Genomic DNA, 18,630 nt, shown 5'->3' with positions numbered 1-18,630 from the left:
GTCGTGGACACTTTGGCTGGATTTACAACAATTGTAGCTTTAAAATACTTGAAGGTTTGAGGAATTTAAATTATGGGATTTCTGTTGTTTTGAATTTGGCACCCTGCAGTTTCACTGGCTGTTGACGAGGTGGGACGCTACCGTCCCACATACCCTAGAGAGATTAAAAGGTCACGGATTAGTTAGGAACTCCCCTCACCTGGTTGTCTAGGTCATAATGGATTAGTTAGGAACTCCACTCACCTGGTTGTTTAGGTCATAATGAAAACGGTTATAAATAAACTAACTCTTCCTCCTCTCTCTCCAGCCAGCTCACAAGATGAACTCTCGTTGGTCCACTGAGGAACAGCTGCTGGCTGTGCAGGGTGAGTTAACACCCCCCCAAAATACAACTCAATCATTTTCTTTAACACAGGAAATTCTTGTATTCTGGCAAATATAACTCACAGAAGAAACACAGTTTGATGATTTCAATGTTGTGATCTGAAACGTATCTTTCTCTTTAATCACCCTCTTCTCCTCAGCTATCCGTCGCTATGGCAAGGACTTTGCGGTGGTTGCCGAGGTAATCGGCAACAAAACTCTGGCCCAGGTGAGCTCCTTCTTCGTTAGTTACCGGCGGCGATTCAATCTGGACGAAGTCGTCAAGGAGTGGCAGGCGGAACAAGAAGTAGCCTCCACACAGGGGCCTTGTGGGAGTCGTAGTAGGAACGAAGAGAGGGGAGGAGCAGAGGAGGAGGAAGAGGTGAGGAGGGGGTTAGGGTTTGTTTTGGTAAAAGTTTGACAAGTCTGGTGCTGATCTAACTTCTCCCTTCTCTCCTTCCAGATAAAGCTAGAAGACGTTACACCTCCCGGCGGTGACGCCAACTCCCCCTCTCCCCCCTCATCCAACAACCACACCCCTCCTCCTTCCCTCTCCCAGCCTCCCCCCTTACTGCGCCCGGCTCCCCCCTCTGCCCCCCCCAGCCTCCTCCGGCAGCCCCCCCCGCTCCAGACCCGACCCCTCCAGACCCGAACCCCCCACAATCATCCCCCTCCCCCGTTGATCCGTCCTGCAGTTGCGACTCCGGGCCAACAGGGGAGCTCTAGTCACCGTAGGGAACTAGGAAACAACCTCCGCTCCTCTCCTCCTGCTTGCTCTGGCGCTGGTCAGCCTCCCTCACTGGTAGGGCTCAAAGTAGAGCAAACCAACTCTCACTGACAGAAAGGAGGGGACTCTTGTATATTTAGGGGGGGGGGGGGGGCTCTTGTATACTCAGACGGGTAGATTGTGCTGCGTTTATCCATTATGGTGGAACAATAGACATCAGAATGCAGTAGTTGAGTTCAAAGCCTCGCCAGTCTGTTATGTTCAGAAGCCTCTCGTTAAGTCCTCTCTGTTATCACTCCGTTCTGACTCACACTCTTAACCAACGACACAACCTGTGAATAACCATACTTCCATCTGAGGCTTGGGTCATCCATCCTTCTGTTCCCGCCCCCCCCTCTTCTCAGCAGAAAATAGAAGGACATGCCCACACATGCCTCACGGCTGTCTCCGTAGCAGCCAGCACAGATGTGACTGGTTACCCACGGCAACGGTGACCCTGTATTTCACCCATCCCTCCTCCCCAAAGAACAGAACTTTCAGAATACCAAAACCCTCAAGGAAAAAAATACACTGGATTGTGGTGATGGATGCCATGACAACAGAACCCCACAGTCTCCATGGCAACAGCAGAACGAACTCTGGCAAAACACACCCAGGTTCCACTTCTACACTACAAGGTGCTGAACTAATGATTCCACAGGGGAATCAGGAAGAAGACATCCCTCTTCTACCAAATCCACGTATTGTTGGTCTTATGACTGCAGCATTCTTTTGTTAGGTGATCTCTAAGTAGGTAGACATTCCTATATAGTGCACTACTTTGGATCGGAGCCCATTTTGACCAAATCCCTATAGATCCCGGTCCAATGTAGTGCACTATAAAAGGGAATAGGATACAATATGTAATCCAAGGCCCATGCATTTCTCCATTCTAAGTAGCATGCTATATGGAACAGAGACCTGTTTTTGATTAAAAGCACACAAAAAAAATACAGTCTCAAATGGCAGCTCTATTTAGCTCTGGTTACAGTTGTGTGCTATGTAAGGGATAGTACTGTACATACTGTGCAATTCACAGGTGTCTGAGAACAAAGTGTGAAGCTGAACGACTCGTAGGGCTGGATTCAAGCCGTATGGAGGGAAGATCTGCATTACAAAGTCATTTCTGAGGCCTCCCGAGTGTCGCAAGGCAGTGCCACTAGAGATCCTGGTTCAAGTCCAGGCAATGTCGCGGGCGGCACTCAATTGACCCAGCGTCGTCCGGGTCAGGGAGGGTTTGGCCGGCAGGGATATCCTTGTCTCATCGCGCACTTGCGGGCTGGGCGCACTGCACGCTGACACGGTCGCCAGGTGTACGGTGTTTCCTCCAACACATTGGTGCGGCCGGCTTCCTGGTTGGATGGGCATTGTGTCAAGAAGCAGTGTGGCTTGGTTGGGTTGTGTTTCGGAGGACGCATGGCTCTCGACCTTCGCCTCTCCCGAAACCGTACGGGAGTTGGAGCGATGAGACAAGATTGTAACTACCAATTGGTGGAGAGAAAAAAACAAACAAACAAAAAAGTCATTTCTGAATATGCAGCGTTGCGTTTTTTTTTAAAATTTCAAATCGAGCGATAACGCAGATCTTTCGTGATACGTCTGGCACCCAATTCCCTACATAGTGCACTACTTTTGACCAGCATGGGGTGCCATTTGGGACATAGATTTGAATACTTTGTGGCCTACTACAAATGACTTGACTGTGTTTAGTAAAACAACCTTCACCAAGTTTGAGACTGGATTTGCTTGTTATTCTTTTCAGGATATTTTCTTTTGGAATAAAACAAAAATTACAACCATATTGTTTCCACTGAATTACATTTGTTAAATACACACTTTTGTCGCCGGCCTATAACTGAAACCAGCTTTTTATTACTTTTCATAATTTCTTTGCACAAAAAAAAACAAATACATTTGGAGTCAACTCCCCCATCTCTCCCAAACCAACCAAATACTGGTTAAAATGTCTGACTCAAATTACAGCAAAAAAAAAATGTAAAACAAAATAAATCAACACTGAAATATAGTAATAACAGCAATAAGTAAAGACTACATTTTTCCCAGCACCTTAAAACAATGATTTAACAGAACAAATAGAATGACTTTTTAAACAAAAGAACTGAGGCGTTTTGCTCAGGTACACCGCCCCCAAAGCAGGCCACTATCATTTGGCTAGAGATTACTCGCAAACCCCTCCCTCACTCTTTTCCACTGGCAGAGAAAGGAGGGAGAGGGCTCCTGCTAAAATAGAATCAATGGCGTTGATGACAAGAATACAGTCAGTGACACAACGTTTGGCCTGATCCTACAAAAAAGGCAGCGGGCAACAAGTTTACGTTATAAAACCCAACCATCCCACAGAAAACAATCAGTAGTCTTCATCACCCTGTTGACACCAGTCAGGTAGATGCCCAGCTAAGGTGGGGTCCTGTGGGGGTGAAGGGATACACAAGGTGGGGGAGCTCAGGTGAGGCATTCTTTAACCCAAACAAAGTTATAAAAAACAAACTAAAATAAATCAACAAGAAGTTCTAAATTAATTTGTTCAGAGATCTGAATAGATAGAATTTTAAAATGAAATACTGGTTGATAAAAGGCTGAACATACTACTCCTTGGGGGCAGGAAGGGGGAGTAGAAAGATGGCTGCTGTGTTCTCTTTCTGTACAGACGCGTGATACAACCCCATCGATCATTAACACGTTTCTTTGTCATAATAGAACAGCAACAAGAACTACATTTTTCCATTTGTCTTCTATTAAAGAAAGGAAATTCCCCTTTTTCCAGTGTAAAACCTTTGACCTTAAACCAACAACCAGAATGAGGAAAATAAAGTGTTGTCGTCCAATGGTGAATCAAGTCTATTGGGCCTGTGATTGGACGAAAGGGGGATTTCACCCCTGATGAAAAAATAAAAAGAGTGAGGGTCGGGGGGGGCCTGGTGTGTTTGGATTCAAAACAGACAGCAGTCATTAAGAGTCCAGTTTGGTGTGTGTGAGAGAGACTTAAAACAGAGCAGTGTCTCCCCTCACATCAAACGGGCAGAACGACTGTCCTTCCACCGAAGGCCTATGGTGTGTTCTACAGTTCAGGTTCCGGGGAGTCCATTTGGGTCAGAGAACAGTAGAACCCAGGAGAACCGTTCCAGCGTTGAGTTAGTTTATTTCCAGCATCAAGTCAGTCCGCTCTGTTCTCTTTAGAACTCTTGAGTGTAACCCAGTCTAGAACCCATTTAAGTAGAACCGACAGGAGAAGAGCCTCGGAGCAGGTATGAAGGTGTGTTCAGACTTAGGCCTCCCCTCAGTACAGTACAGCGTGTTTGTGTGGCAGCGAGAGAGAGGCGGAGTGTGTACAACCACCAGGTGAAAAGAGAGAGCGGCAGAACCAACATGCAGTGGATCTAGAAGACGAGAACCCCAGCTAGAGAACCCAGCGAGGTTCTAAAACACAAACGTCAACAGAGGAAAAAAACTAGACAGAACCCCCCCCCAGCAGAAGAACAGTCACTCCACCCATTATCTTCTCAAACACTGAACCCCTCCCACCTACCCAGCACTACTCAGTGCAGCATCCTTCTCATTCAGTCTCTCCATTCCTCTCTATCCACATGTGTAAAATCCCTCATCTCTCCATCCCTCTCTCCGTCTCACAGTTTGAGCTCGTTAGCGATCTTCGACGCGATGTTCTTAAACGCGATCGACGTCCCGGAGATCCTCTTGAAGCGCACGCCGTTCAGTGAGAGGCGGGGCAGCTTGCACACCTCCATCTCCCATTGGACGAAGTCGTCGCGGGAAGGGTTCCCGAAGATGCACAGCAGCATGTAGCGCTCCCGCAGCTCGTACTCACAGCTGTTGGATTCTAGAACCTTCCGGATCTCTCTCATCATCTCCCCGGGATCCAAGGAGGACGTGGTCTTCATGGACCAGGTGAACCGGAGGGAACGCGGTTTGGTCGACGGGTCCTTCGGTGGCGGGGTGGCGGTACCGGAAACAGGGGAGGAGTTATCCTTGTTCTCGTCTCCGCTGCCGCTGTGGGAGGAGCCTAGGACGCCGCTCTTCTCTGATTTGTCGACGGTGCTGCTCAGCATCGACCTATAGGAGGAGAGAGTGGAGGGATGAAAGCAAGAGGGAGAGGATGGGGCAGGGGGAGAGGCGGAGGAGAGAGGAGAGGCAGAGGGGGGGGGCGAGAGGCAGGGGGTTGGAGAGGGAGGCAGAGGGAGTAGGGGTGTTGAAGGGGCAGAGAGTGAGTAGGGGGTTGGAGAAGGGGAGAAAGAGAGAAACAGAGTGAGGGATGAGATGATTAGGAGAAACAGGGGGATAAGGTAAGGACAACACCCAATATGACTTAAATAGCCCTGACACACACACACACACCTCTTACCATGCATGTACATGCCTACGTCACACACACACACCCTCCCATTCGGTAACATTCAGAAACCTCATCCCTGATTGGTTATAACTAAGGTTTGTCAACCAATTACCGAATAAATTTACCAAATCACCCTTTAATCCAATCATATCTATCCATCTGAGATCTACTGATTAGGTCTGATTGATTGATTGATGGTTGGTTTGAGTCTCACCTGCTTTCCTCATCCTGACCCTCTCCCTCATACGGACTCCTCAAGAAAAATCAACACAAGTTTAGTCTTCGGAGCTAACGGCTAACAGGCTACAATGTTAGTTTAACAGCTAGCAACACCACTAAGCACAGTACCATCCTCCACAAGCACACACATTGACAATCCTATTCCAGAACCCATTCCTATTCCAGAACCCAATCCTATTCCAGAACCCATTCCTATTCCAGAACCCATTCCTATTCCAGAACACGGTGGCTTTGTGTATCAGTACAGAACGCCCTGTAGCATAAAACCACACCAGGGAGAGAAAAAAACTAACGAAAATGCACTTTAGTTTCAAAGGTTAAGGGAAGTAAGGGCATTTTAAAGATTTATTCATGATGATTGAAATGTTTAGGATGAATAACTAATAGATTAGAACAGAGGGATGGTTTGATTTAGAATGGTATGTTTAGTTTGGAATGGGATGTTTAGTTTGGATCGGTATGGAATGGTATGGTCTGGAATGGTTTGGTCTGGAGGGGAGTATAAGTCCTGTAACTAAAGAAGAGGGAAGGAAGGAGGGAAAGTGGGTCAAATAACCCCACCACCGTTTCAGTCTCTCCAACAGCATTACACTGCTGCACCTAGACAGACTAGCCCTCTAAACCTGCACACGCAGCACAGCCATGTACAGATAAGAGGACGGATAGAATTAACAATATATTAGGTAAGGAAATAGAGCCATTCACTACCAGTCAAAAGTTTTATAACACCTACTCATTCAAGGGTTTTTGTTATTTTTACTATTTTCTACATTGTAGAATAATAGTGAAGACATCAAAACTATGAAATAACACACATGGAATCATGTAGTAACCCAAAAAGTGTTAAACAAATCAAAATCTATTTTAGATTCTTCAAAGTAGCCAGCCTTTGCCTTCACAGCTTTGCACACACTTGGTATTCTCTCAACCAGCTCATGAGGTAGTCACCTGGAATGCATTTCAATTAACAGGTGTGTCTTGTTAAAAGTTAATTTGTGGAATTTCTTTCCTTCTTAATGCGTTTGAGCCAATCAGTTGTGTTGTGACAAGGTAGGGGTGGTATACAGAAGAGAGCCCTATTTGGTAAAAGACCAAGTCCATATTATGGCAAGAACAGCTCAAATAAGCAAAGAGAAACGACAGTCCATCATTATTTTTTAAGACATGAAGGTCAGTCGATACGGAACTTTGAAAGTTTCTTCAAGTGCAGTCGCAAAAACCATCAAGCACTATGATGAAACTGGCTCTCATGAGGACCACCACAGGAATGGAAGACCCAGAGTTACCTCTGCTGCAGAGGATAAGTTCATTAGTTAACAGCCTGATTCACGCAGCCCAAATATATGCTTCACAGAGTTCAAGTAACAGGCAGATTTCAACATCAATTGTTCAAAGGAGACTGCGTGAAATCAGGACTTCATGGTCAAACTGCTGCAGAGAAACCACTACTAAAGGACACCAATAAGAAGAAGAGACTTGCTTGTGCCAAGAAACACGAGCAATGGACATTAGACCGGTAGAAATTTGTCCTTTGGTCTGGAGTCCAAATTGGAGATTTTTGGTCCCCAACTGCCGTGTCTTTGTGAGACGCAGAGTAGGTGAACGGATCTCTGCATGTGTGGTTCCCACCATGAAGCTTGGAGGAGGATGTGTTAAGGTGTGGGGGTGCTTTGCTGGTGACACGGTGTATTATTTACAATTCAAGGCACACTTAACCAGCATGGCTACCACATCATTCTGCAGTAATATGCCATCCCATCTGGCTTGGGCTTAGTGGGACGATCATTTGTTTTTCAACAGGACAATGACCCAACACACCTCCAGGCTGTGTAAGGGCTATTTTACCAAGAAGGAGAGTTATGGAGTGCTGCATCAGATGACATGGCCTCCACAATCCTCCGACCTCAACCAAATTGAGATGTTTTGGGATGAGTCTGACTGCAGAGAGAAGGAAAAGCAACCAACAAGTGCTCAGCATATGTGGGAACTGCTTCAAGACGGTTGGAAAACCATTCCAGGTGAAACTGGTTGAGAGAATTCCAAGAGTGTGCAAAGCTGTGGCTACTTTGAAGAATCTCAAATATATTTTGATTTGTTTAACACTTGTTTGGTTACTACATGATTCCATATGTGTTATTCCATAGTTTTGATATCGTTATTATTCTACAATGTAGAAAATAGTAAAAATAACAAAAAACCCTTGAATGAGTAGGTGTTCTAAAACTTTTGACCGGTAGTGTACGACAGAAAAAAACAGAGCCATAGAGACATGACATGCAGACTGACAAACCGACAAATCCAACTGAGCACCGACTAAATCGTTCCTTTTATACTGAATATAAATAAAATAGCAGTTAAAAACAGACAAATCATTATCAAATGATTCAATAGGAGAGAACAGAGCATAAAATGCTTAGCCAGGACCTTTAAACATGTCAACATCTCCAAAAAAAAGTCAAGCTATAAGAATGACATATAGATATAATAATGATATATAGATATGACAGATATAATGACATATAGATATGACAGATATAATAATGACAAAGATATGACATAGATATAGATATAATAATGACATATAGATAACAGATATGTAGAGATAAATGATATCTAGATATAACAGATTTATAGATATAATAATGATATATAGATATAACATACATATTTAGATATAATAATGACATATAGATAACAGATATGTAGAGATAATGATATCTAGATATAACAGATTTATAGATATAATAATGATATATAGATATAACATACATATTTAGATATAATGATATATAGATAACAGATGTATAGATATAATGATATAAAATAGATAATATAGATATAATAATGACTATAGATATTACATAAGATATAGATATAATAATGATATAACATATATAAAATATACAGATAATGATATAATATCTATGTTATAAATCCACTATAATTGAGAATTTCAATAAGCATTTCTCTACGTCTGGCCCGGCACCCTCCACAGCAACCCGCCAAAGCCCCCACCATTTCTCCTTCACCCAAATCCAGATAGCTAATGTTCTGAAAGAGCTGCAAAATCTGGACCCGTACAAATCAGCCGGGCTAGACAATCTGGACCCTCTCTTTCTAAAATTATTTGCCGAAATTGTTGCAACCCCTATTACTAGCCTGTTCAACCTCTCTTTCGTATTGTCTGAGATCCCCAAAGATTGGAAAGCTGCTGCAGTCCTACCCCTCTTCAAAGGAGGAGACACTATAGACCCAAACTGCTACAGACCTATATCTATCCTACCCTGCCTTTCTAAGGTCTTCGAAAGCCAAGTTAATAAACAGATCACCGACCATTTCTAATCCCATCGTACCTTCTCCGCTATGCAATCTGGTTTCCGAGCTGGTCATGGGTGCACCGCAGCCACGCTCAAGGTCCTAAACGATATCATAACCGCCATCGATAAAAGACAATACTGTGCAGCTGTATTCATCGACCTGGCCAAGGCTTTCGACTCTGTCAATCACCACATTCCTGTCGGCAGACTCAACAGCCTTGGTTTCTCAAATGATTGCTTAGCCTGGTTCACCAACTACTTCTCAGACAGAGTTCAGTGTGTCAAATCGGAGGGCCTGTTGTCCGGACCTCTGGCAGTCTCTATGGGGTGCCACAGGGTTCAATTTTCGGGCCGACTCTTTTCTCTGTATACATCAATGATGTCGCTCTTGCTGCTGGTGATTCTCTGATCCACCTCTACGCAGACGACACCATTCTGTATACTTCTGGCCCTTCTTTGGACACTGTGTTAACAAAACTCCAAACGAGCTTCAATGCCATACAACACTCCTTCCGTGGCCTCCAACTGCTCTTAAATGCAAGTAAAACTAAATGCATGCTCTTCAACCGATCGCTGCCCGCACATCCAGCATCACTACTCTGGACAGTTCTGAATATGTGGACAAGTACAAATACCTAGGTGTCTGGTTAGACTGTAAACTCTCCTTCCAGACTCACATTAAGCATCTCCAATCCAAAATCAAATCTAGAATCGGCTTCCTATTTCGCAACAAAGCATCCTTCACTCACGCTGCCAAACATACCCTCGTAAAACTGACCATCCTACCGATCCTTGACTTCGGCGATGTCATTTACAAAATACCCTCCAACACTCTACTCAGCAACTGGATGTAGTCTATCACAGTGCCATCCGTTTTGTCACCAAAACCCCATATACCACCCACCACTGCGACCTGTATGCTCTCATTGGCTGGCCCTCGCTTCATATTCGTTGCCAAACCCACTGGCTCCAGGTCATCTATAAGTCTTTGCTAGGTAAAGCTCCGCCTTATCTCAGCTCACTGGTCACCATAGCAGCACCCACCTGTAGCACGCGCTCCAGCAGGTATATTTCACTGGTCACCCCCAAAGCCTATTTCTACTTTCGCTGCCTTTCTTTCCAGTTCCCTGCTGCCAATGAATGGAATGAATTGCAAAGATCACTGAAGCTGGAGACTCATATCTCCTTCACTAACTTTAAGCAGCTCACAGATCACTGCATCTGTACATAGCCCATCTGTAAACTGAACACCCAACTACCTCATCCCCATATTGTTATTTATTTATTTGGTGCTCCTTTGCACCCCAGTATCTCTACTTGCACATTCATCTTCTGTACATCTATCACTCCAGATTTTAATTACTTCGCCACTATGGCCTATTTATTGCCTTACCTCCCTAATCTTACCTCATTTGCACACACTGTATATAGACTTTTCTATTGTGTTATTGACTGTATGTTTGTTTATCCCATGTGTAACTGTTGTTTGTGTCACACTGCGTTGCTTTATCTTGGCCAGGTCACAGTTGTAAATGAGAACTTGTTCTCAACTGGCCTACCTGGTTAAATAAAGGTGAAATAAAAAAATATGACAATGATATAATGATATAATATAATACACTGCTCAAAAAAATAAAGGGAACACTTAAACAACACAATGGAACTCCAAGTCAATCACACTTCTGTGAAATCAAACTGTCCAATTAGGAAGCAACACTGATTGACAATAAATGTCACATGCTGTTGTGCAAATGGAATAGACAACAGGTGGAAATTATAGGCAATTAGCAAGACACCACCAATAAAGGAGTGGTTCTGCAGGTGGTGACCACAGACAACTTCTCAGTTCCTATGCTTCCTGGCTGATGTTTTGGTCACTTTTGAATGCTGGCGGTGCTTTCACTCTAGTGGTAGCATGAGACGGAGTCTACAACCCACACAAGTGGCTCAGGTAGTGCAGCTCATCCAGGATGGCACATCAATACAAGCTGTGGCAAGAAGGTTTGCTGTGTCTGTCAGCGTAGTGTCCAGAGCATGGAGGCGCTACCAGGAGACAGGCCAGTACATCAGGAGACGTGGAGGAGGCCGTAGGAGGGCAACAACCCAGCAGCAGGACCGCTACCTCTGCCTTTGAGCAGGAGGAGCACTGCCAGAGCCCTGCAAAATGACCTCCATCAGGCCACAAATGTGCATGTGTCTGCTCAAACGGTCAGAAACCGACTCCATGAGGGTGGTATGAGGGCCCGACGTCCACAGGTGGGGGTTGTGCTTACAGCCCAACACCGTGCAGGACGTTTGGCATTTGCCAGAGAACACCAAGATTGGCAAATTCGCCACTGGCGCCCTGTGCTCTTCACAGATGAAAGCAGGTTCACACTGAGCACATGTGACAGACGTGACAGAGTCTGGAGACGCCGTGGAGAACGTTCTGCTGCCTGCAACATCCTCCAGCATGACCGGTTTGGCGATGGGTCAGTCATGGTATGGGGTGGCATTTCTTTGGGGGGCCGCACAGCCCTCCATGTGCTCGCCAGAGGTAGCCTGACTGCCATTAGGTACCGAGATGAGATCCTCAGACCCCTTGTGAGACCATATGCTGGTGCGGTTGGCCCTGGGTTCCTCCTAATGCAAGACAATGCTTGACCTCATGTGGCTGGAGTGTGTCAGCAGTTCCTGCAAGAGGAAGGCATTGATGCTATGGACTGGCCCGCCCGTTCCCCAGACCTGAATCCAATTGAGCACATCTGGGACATCATGTCTCGCTCCATCCACCAACGCCACGTTGCACCACAGACTGTCCAGGAGTTGGCGGATGCTTTAGTCCAGGTCTGGGAGGAGATGCCTCAGGAGACCATCCGCCACCTCATCAGGAGCATGCCCAGGCGTTGTAGGGAGGTCATACAGGCACGTGGAGGCCACACACACTACTGAGCCTCATTTTGACTTGTTTTAAGGACATTACAAAGTTGGATCAGCCTGTAGTGTGGTTTTCCACTTTAATTTTGAGTGTGACTCCAAATCCAGACCTCCATTGGTTGATAAATTTGATTTCCATTGATAATTTTTGTGTGATTGTTGTCAGCACATTCAACTATGTAAAGAAAAAAGTATTTAATAAGAATATTTCATTCATTCAGATCTAGGATGTGTTATTTTAGTGTTCCCTTTATTTTTTTGAGCAGTGTATGACCAGTATATAATAATGATAGTGATATAATATAGAGATAAGATGATATAATGTAGATAGCTATAATGATATAATAATAGTGGCCCATTACTCTCTGCTCCAATAGAACATGTGCTTGCTGTTCCTAATCTTCCCCAGCAGAGAGAGCAGTCACTCCGTCTAACCTGCTGAATTACACCCCCTGGTGGTGTAAAGTGTCAGCACACTGACATTTAAATGTAAACATCATAACCCACTGGTGGAAAAACCCAGGTGTCTTCTGTGAAAGTGAGAGTGTTGTTGCAGTAGTGCATGTGGGTATGTGAGAGTGTGTGTGAGAGATTCTCTCTCTCTCAAGAAGGATGAATAAAATACTGATAAAACAACTTCCTAAAGGGTTGGGATTAATTCCACAAATTAAATTATATTTACATTTTCTCTCCCTGTAAATTCCAGGTCAGTCTTTGAATTGAGAGATAATTCAATTAATCTCAATACCATTATTAGGTCATTCAAAGAATTCAATTCCATTATTAGGTCATTCAAATAATTAAATTCCATTATTAGGTCGTTCAAATAATTCAATTCCATTATTAGGTCGTTCAAATAATTCAATTCCATTATTAGGTCGTTCAAATAATTCAATTCCATTATTAGGTCATTCAAATAATTCAATTCCATTATTAGGTCATTCAAATAATTAAAAACCATTATTAGGTCATTCAAATAATTCAATTCCATTATTAGGTCGTTCAAATAATTCAATTCCATTATTAGGTCGTTCAAATAATTCAATTCCATTATTAGGTCGTTCAAATAATTCAATTCCATTATTAGGTCGTTCAAATAATTCAATTCCATTATTAGGTCGTTCAAATAATTCAATTCCATTATTAGGTCGTTCAAATAATTCAATTCCATTATTAGGTCGTTCAAATAATTCAATTCCATTATTAGGTCGTTCAAATAATTCAATTCCATTATTAGGTCGTTCAAATAATTCAATTCCATTATTAGGTCGTTCAAATAATTCAATTCCATTATTAGGTCGTTCAAATAATTCAATTCCATTATTAGGTCGTTCAAATAATTCAATTCCATTATTAGGTCGTTCAAATAATTCAATTCCATTATTAGGTCGTTCAAATAATTCAATTCCATTATTAGGTCGTTCAAATAATTCAATTCCATTATTAGGTCGTTCAAATAATTCAATTCCATTATTAGGTCGTTCAAATAATTCAATTCCATTATTAGGTCGTTCAAATAATTCAATTCCATTATTAGGTCGTTCAAATAATTAAATTCCATTATTAGGTCGTTCAAATAATTAAATTCCATTATTAGGTCGTTCAAATAATTAAATTCCATTATTAGGTCGTTCAAATAATTAAATTCCATTATTAGGTCGTTCAAATAATTAAATTCCATTATTAGGTCGTTCAAATAATTAAATTCCATTATTAGGTCGTTCAAATAATTAAATTCCATTATTAGGTCGTTCAAATAATTAAATTCCATTATTAGGTCGTTCAAATAATTAAATTCCATTATTAGGTCGTTCAAATAATTAAATTCCATTATTAGGTCGTTCAAATAATTAAATTCCATTATTAGGTCGTTCAAATAATTAAATTCCATTATTAGGTCGTTCAAATAATTCAATTCCATTATTAGGTCGTTCAAATAATTCAATTCCATTCTCCACTTCATGAGTGAAATTGGATTTTCAAATAAAATCGCAAATCGACCCAAAATCCTGCGTAGAACCATGGTAGATCCGTCTACTACTAACTAAAGCTGGGGGAAAAAAACATCCTACCACACAATGGTGTTGTCAGTGACAGTGGTATAAAGTACTTAAGTAAAAATACTTTAAAGTACTACTTAAGTTTTTTTGGGGGGTATCTGTACTTTACTATTTATATTTTTTACAACTTTTACTTCACTACATTCCTAAAGAAAATAATGTACTTTTTACTCCATACATTTTCCCTGACATCCAAAAGTACTCGTTACATTTTGAATACTTATTAGCAGGAAAGGAAAAATGGTAAAATTCACATACTTATCAAGAGAACATCCCAGGTCATCCCTACTGCCTCTGATCTACTGCCTCTGATCTGGCGGACTCAGTAAACAGAGAACATCCCTGGTCATCCCTACTGCCTCTGATCTGGCGGACTCAGTAAACAGAGAACATCCCTGGTCATCCCTACTGCCTCTGATCTGGTGGACTCAGTAAACAGAGAACATCCCTACTGCCTCTGATCTGGCGGACTCAGTAAACAGAGAACATCCCTACTGCCTCTGATCTGGCGGACTCAGTAAACAGAGAACATCCCTACTGCCTCTGATCTGACGGACTCACTAAACAGAGAACATCCCTGGTCATCCCTACTGCCTCTGATCTGGCGGACTCACTAAACAGAGAACATCCCTGGTCATCCCTACTGCCTCTGATCTGGCGGACTCAGTAAACACACATGCTTCGTCTGTAAATGTCTGCATGTTGGAGCGTGCCTCTGGATATCCGTAAATAAAAAACAAGAAAACGGTGCCGTCTGGTATGCTTAATATAAGGAATTTGAAATTATTTGTTCTTTCACTTTTGATACTTAAGTATATTTAAAACCAAATACTTGTACACTTTTACTCAAGGGTGATTTTTCACTTTAGTCATTTTCTATTAAAAAAGTATCTGTCTTAACTTTTACAATAGTACTTTTTCCACCTCTGGTCAGTGATCACTTTAGCATTTGTCAGTACCGGCCAGGGTATGAGGGGAATTAAAGGTGAGTGTGTATGGGGTCAGGTGAGGTGATTGTCTCTCATATGACCCATAGGGGTTTGGTCAGTTGTTGTGTACTGTACAGGGATTAGGGTGCTCTTTGAGATTCACCCCCCGTACCTAAAAAACACCTGTTGCTAGCTGAGCAACCTCCCTAACATCATATCCTGTCAAACCAGTGACATCACTTCCTATTTTGAGGTAGGGGTAACCTGATCCCAGGTGATCCCTCTATTCCTCCAACACCTACTCTCTCTATTTACACAATCACTCTATCTCGTACACAAAAGGGTGAGCTCACACAGAGAGGGATGAGGTGAGAGGATGGAGAGAGGATGGAGAGATGAGGTTAGAGGATGATGGATGGAGGGATGAGGTGAGAGGATGGAGAGATGAGGTTAGAGGATGATGGATGGAGGGATGAGGTTAGAGGATGAGGGATGAGGAGAGAGGATGATGTATGGAGGGAAAGATGGGTTTAATTGTGCAAAAGGTTTCCAAATGTCCTTGGTTTTCCCAATTCCAGGTTTGAGGATTCACTTGAGATTCTCCCCTGCTGATTCTAGAAATCCTCCAACCAGGATTTCTGGAAAACCAGACAATTTTAGATACGATTTTCCAACCCTACGGGGGTGAGGGCGAGGGGGTGAGGTAGCATTAGTAACCGGAGCAAAAAAAAACACTTCACTCCAAACCAACGGCAAAAAAGGGGCCAGCCACAGAATAGAGAGGGTAAAGGTCAGAGGTCAAGGCACAGGGAAAAATCAAAACAAAAAGCGTTACGAAACACCAAACGAGGGGGAGAATTTTGGGTTGCCTCCCAAATGAAACACTATTCCTTACATAATGCACTACTTTTGACCAGGGGCTCTGGTCTATATAGGGGAAAGGGTACCATTTGGGATGCATATAATATTAGTCTATATATATATATATTATTTATATATTTATATATATATATTATATATATATTATATATATATAGGACCAAAAAAGGGGTTATTATCGTGGGTGACGTAGTTGCCTACCTTCTCAGAAATCTGAAGGAGAGATTTCTACAAAAAACAAAAAAGGAACAAAAATATATGTAAATATGTGTACATTGACTGACTGAAGTTGTTTCACAAGAGTCGATTTATCAACAGAGAACAATGTGTGCTTCCCAAATGGCACCCTATTCCCTATATAGTACACTACTGAGCCCTGTGAGCTCTGGTCAAAAGTAGTGCACTACATAGGGAATAGGGTGCCAGCTCTGATCAAAAGTAGTGCACTACATAGGGAATAGGGTGCCAGCTCTGGTCAAAAGTAGTGCACTACATTTTTTAAATTTCACCTTTATTTAACCAGGTAGGCTAGTTGAGAACAAGTTCTCATTTACAACTGCAACCTGGCCAAGAATATAGGGAGCCATTTGTGACTCAAAATGTATTCAGCATTTAACTGTCTAACTGAGTCTGTTACTATAGCATTTAACTGTCTGAGTCTGTTACTATAGCATTTAACTGTCTGAGTCTGTTACTATAGCATTTAACTGTCTGAGTCTGTTACTATAGCATTTAACTGTCTGAGTCTGTTACTATAGCATTTAACTGTCTGAGTCTGTTACTATAGCATTTAACTGTCTGAGTCTGTTACTATAGCATTTAACTGTCTGAGTCTGTTACTATAGCATTTAACTGTCTAACTGAGTCTGTTACTATAGCGTCTGAGTCTGTTACTATAGCATTTAACTGTCTGAGTCTGTTACTATAGCATTTAACTGTCTGAGTCTGTTACTATAGCATTTAACTGTCTGAGTCTGTTACTATAGCATTTAACTGTCTGAGTCTGTTACTATAGCATTTAACTGTCTGAGTCTGTTACTATAGCATTTAACTGTCTGAGTCTGTTACTATAGCATTTAACTGTCTAACTGAGTCTGTTACTATAGCGTCTAACTGAGTCTGTTACTATAGCGTCTAACTGAGTCTGTTACTATAGCATTTAACTGTCTGAGTCTGTTACTATAGCATTTAACTGTCTAACAGTCTGTTACTATAGCATTTAACTGTCTGAGTCTGTTACTATAGCATTTAACTGTCTGAGTCTGTTACTATAGCATTTAACTGTCTGAGTCTGTTACTATAGCATTTAACTGTCTGAGTCTGTTACTATAGCATTTAACTGTCTGAGTCTGTTACTATAGCATTTAACTGTCTGAGTCTGTTACTATAGCATTTAACTGTCTAACTGAGTCTGTTACTATAGCGTCTAACTGAGTCTGTTACTATAGCATTTAACTGTCTAACTGAGTCTGTTACTATAGCATTTGACTGTCTAACTGAGTCTGTTACTATAGCATTTAACTGTCTAACTGAGTCTGTTACTATAGCATTTAACTGTCTAACTGAGTCTGTTACTATAGCATTTAACTGTCTAACTGAGTCTGTTACTATAGCATTTAACTGTCTAACTGAGTCTGTTACTATAGCGTCTAACTGAGTCTGTTACTATAGCATTTAACTGTCTAACTGAGTCTGTTACTATAGCATTTGACTGTCTGAGTCTGTTACTATAGCATTTAACTGTCTGAGTCTGTTACTATAGCATTTAACTGTCTAACTGAGTCTGTTACTATAGCATTTAACTGTCTAACTGAGTCTGTTACTATAGCATTTAACTGTCTGAGTCTGTTACTATAGCATTTAACTGTCTAACTGAGTCTGTTACTATAGCATTTAACTGTCTGAGTCTGTTACTATAGCATTTAACTGTCTAACTGAGTCTGTTACTATAGCATTTAACTGTCTGACTGAGTCTGTTACTATAGCGTCTAACTGAGTCTGTTACTATAGCATTTGACTGTCTAACTGAGTCTGTTACTATAGCATTTAACTGTCTAACTGAGTCTGTTACTATAGCATTTGACTGTCTAACTGAGTCTGTTACTATAGCATTTGACTGTCTAACTGAGTCTGTTACTATAGCGTCTAACTGAGTCTGTTACTATAGCGTCTAACTGAGTCTGTTACTATAGCGTCTAACTGAGTCTGTTACTATAGCATTTAACTGTCTGAGTCTGTTACTATAGCATTTAACTGTCTGAGTCTGTTACTATAGCATTTAACTGTCTAACTGAGTCTGTTACTATAGCGGTGGGATTCAGGATTCAAAAACCAACAAAATCCTGTTATATAATATCTTATCTTTTTAAATAAATTTCTTTTACATAGAAAAACCCCTTGAAAATACCAAAATAAACTTTGAATAATATATATATATTTTAACGCAACAATTCGACAACACCAATAAAATGCTGCATCACAGTTTCATGAGTTTATCAGACGAGTGAAGAGGATTTTAGGAGGAGTTTAATACTGGATGGCACCAACGATGTGTATAAAACCCTGGATGACTGACAGGCGGTGCCGTATAGGAGCCACCACACAGCCATCTTCATGGAAATACACCTCCATTGGAACAAATATTTTGGAAGCTATAACAATACCTATATTTATTAACATCTACATTTGGTTTTTTTTTGCCAAGTATATTATATTACAGACACCTTAATGTTGAATGATATGTGAACATAAAAATAAAAAAATTGCAAAAAATAAAATCCTTAAAAAGATT

The 18,630-nt window shown here is 41.8% G+C and overlaps 2 protein-coding genes across 2 annotated transcripts in view; one reads left to right on the top strand and one right to left on the bottom strand.

Annotated features, from left to right (window-relative positions):
• The window catches only part of rcor2 (REST corepressor 2), a 30,374-nt gene extending 27,446 nt beyond the window's left edge, over positions 1-2,928 (top strand). Inside the window, exons 12-14 of the mRNA XM_055901540.1 lie at positions 308-365; positions 525-745; positions 827-2,928. Coding sequence (XP_055757515.1) covers positions 308-365; positions 525-745; positions 827-1,201 — 654 coding nt within the window. The 3' untranslated portion in view covers positions 1,202-2,928. The remainder of the gene's footprint in view (positions 1-307; positions 366-524; positions 746-826) is intronic.
• Positions 2,929-2,962: 34 nt separating this feature from the next.
• Positions 2,963-18,630, bottom strand: part of mark2b (MAP/microtubule affinity-regulating kinase 2b) — a 94,457-nt gene continuing 78,789 nt past the window's right edge. Inside the window, exons 17-18 of the mRNA XM_055901565.1 lie at positions 5,713-5,751; positions 2,963-5,218 (exon numbers count right to left, since the gene is read on the bottom strand). Of these exons, the coding sequence (XP_055757540.1) occupies positions 4,774-5,218; positions 5,713-5,751 (484 nt within the window). The 3' untranslated portion in view covers positions 2,963-4,773. The remainder of the gene's footprint in view (positions 5,219-5,712; positions 5,752-18,630) is intronic.

This window comes from Salvelinus fontinalis, chromosome 36 (assembly GCF_029448725.1).
Source record: "Salvelinus fontinalis isolate EN_2023a chromosome 36, ASM2944872v1, whole genome shotgun sequence".
NCBI lineage: Eukaryota > Metazoa > Chordata > Actinopteri > Salmoniformes > Salmonidae > Salvelinus > Salvelinus fontinalis.
Note: the sequence above shows the minus strand (reverse complement) of the source record. Positions and strands in the feature narration are given on the sequence as shown.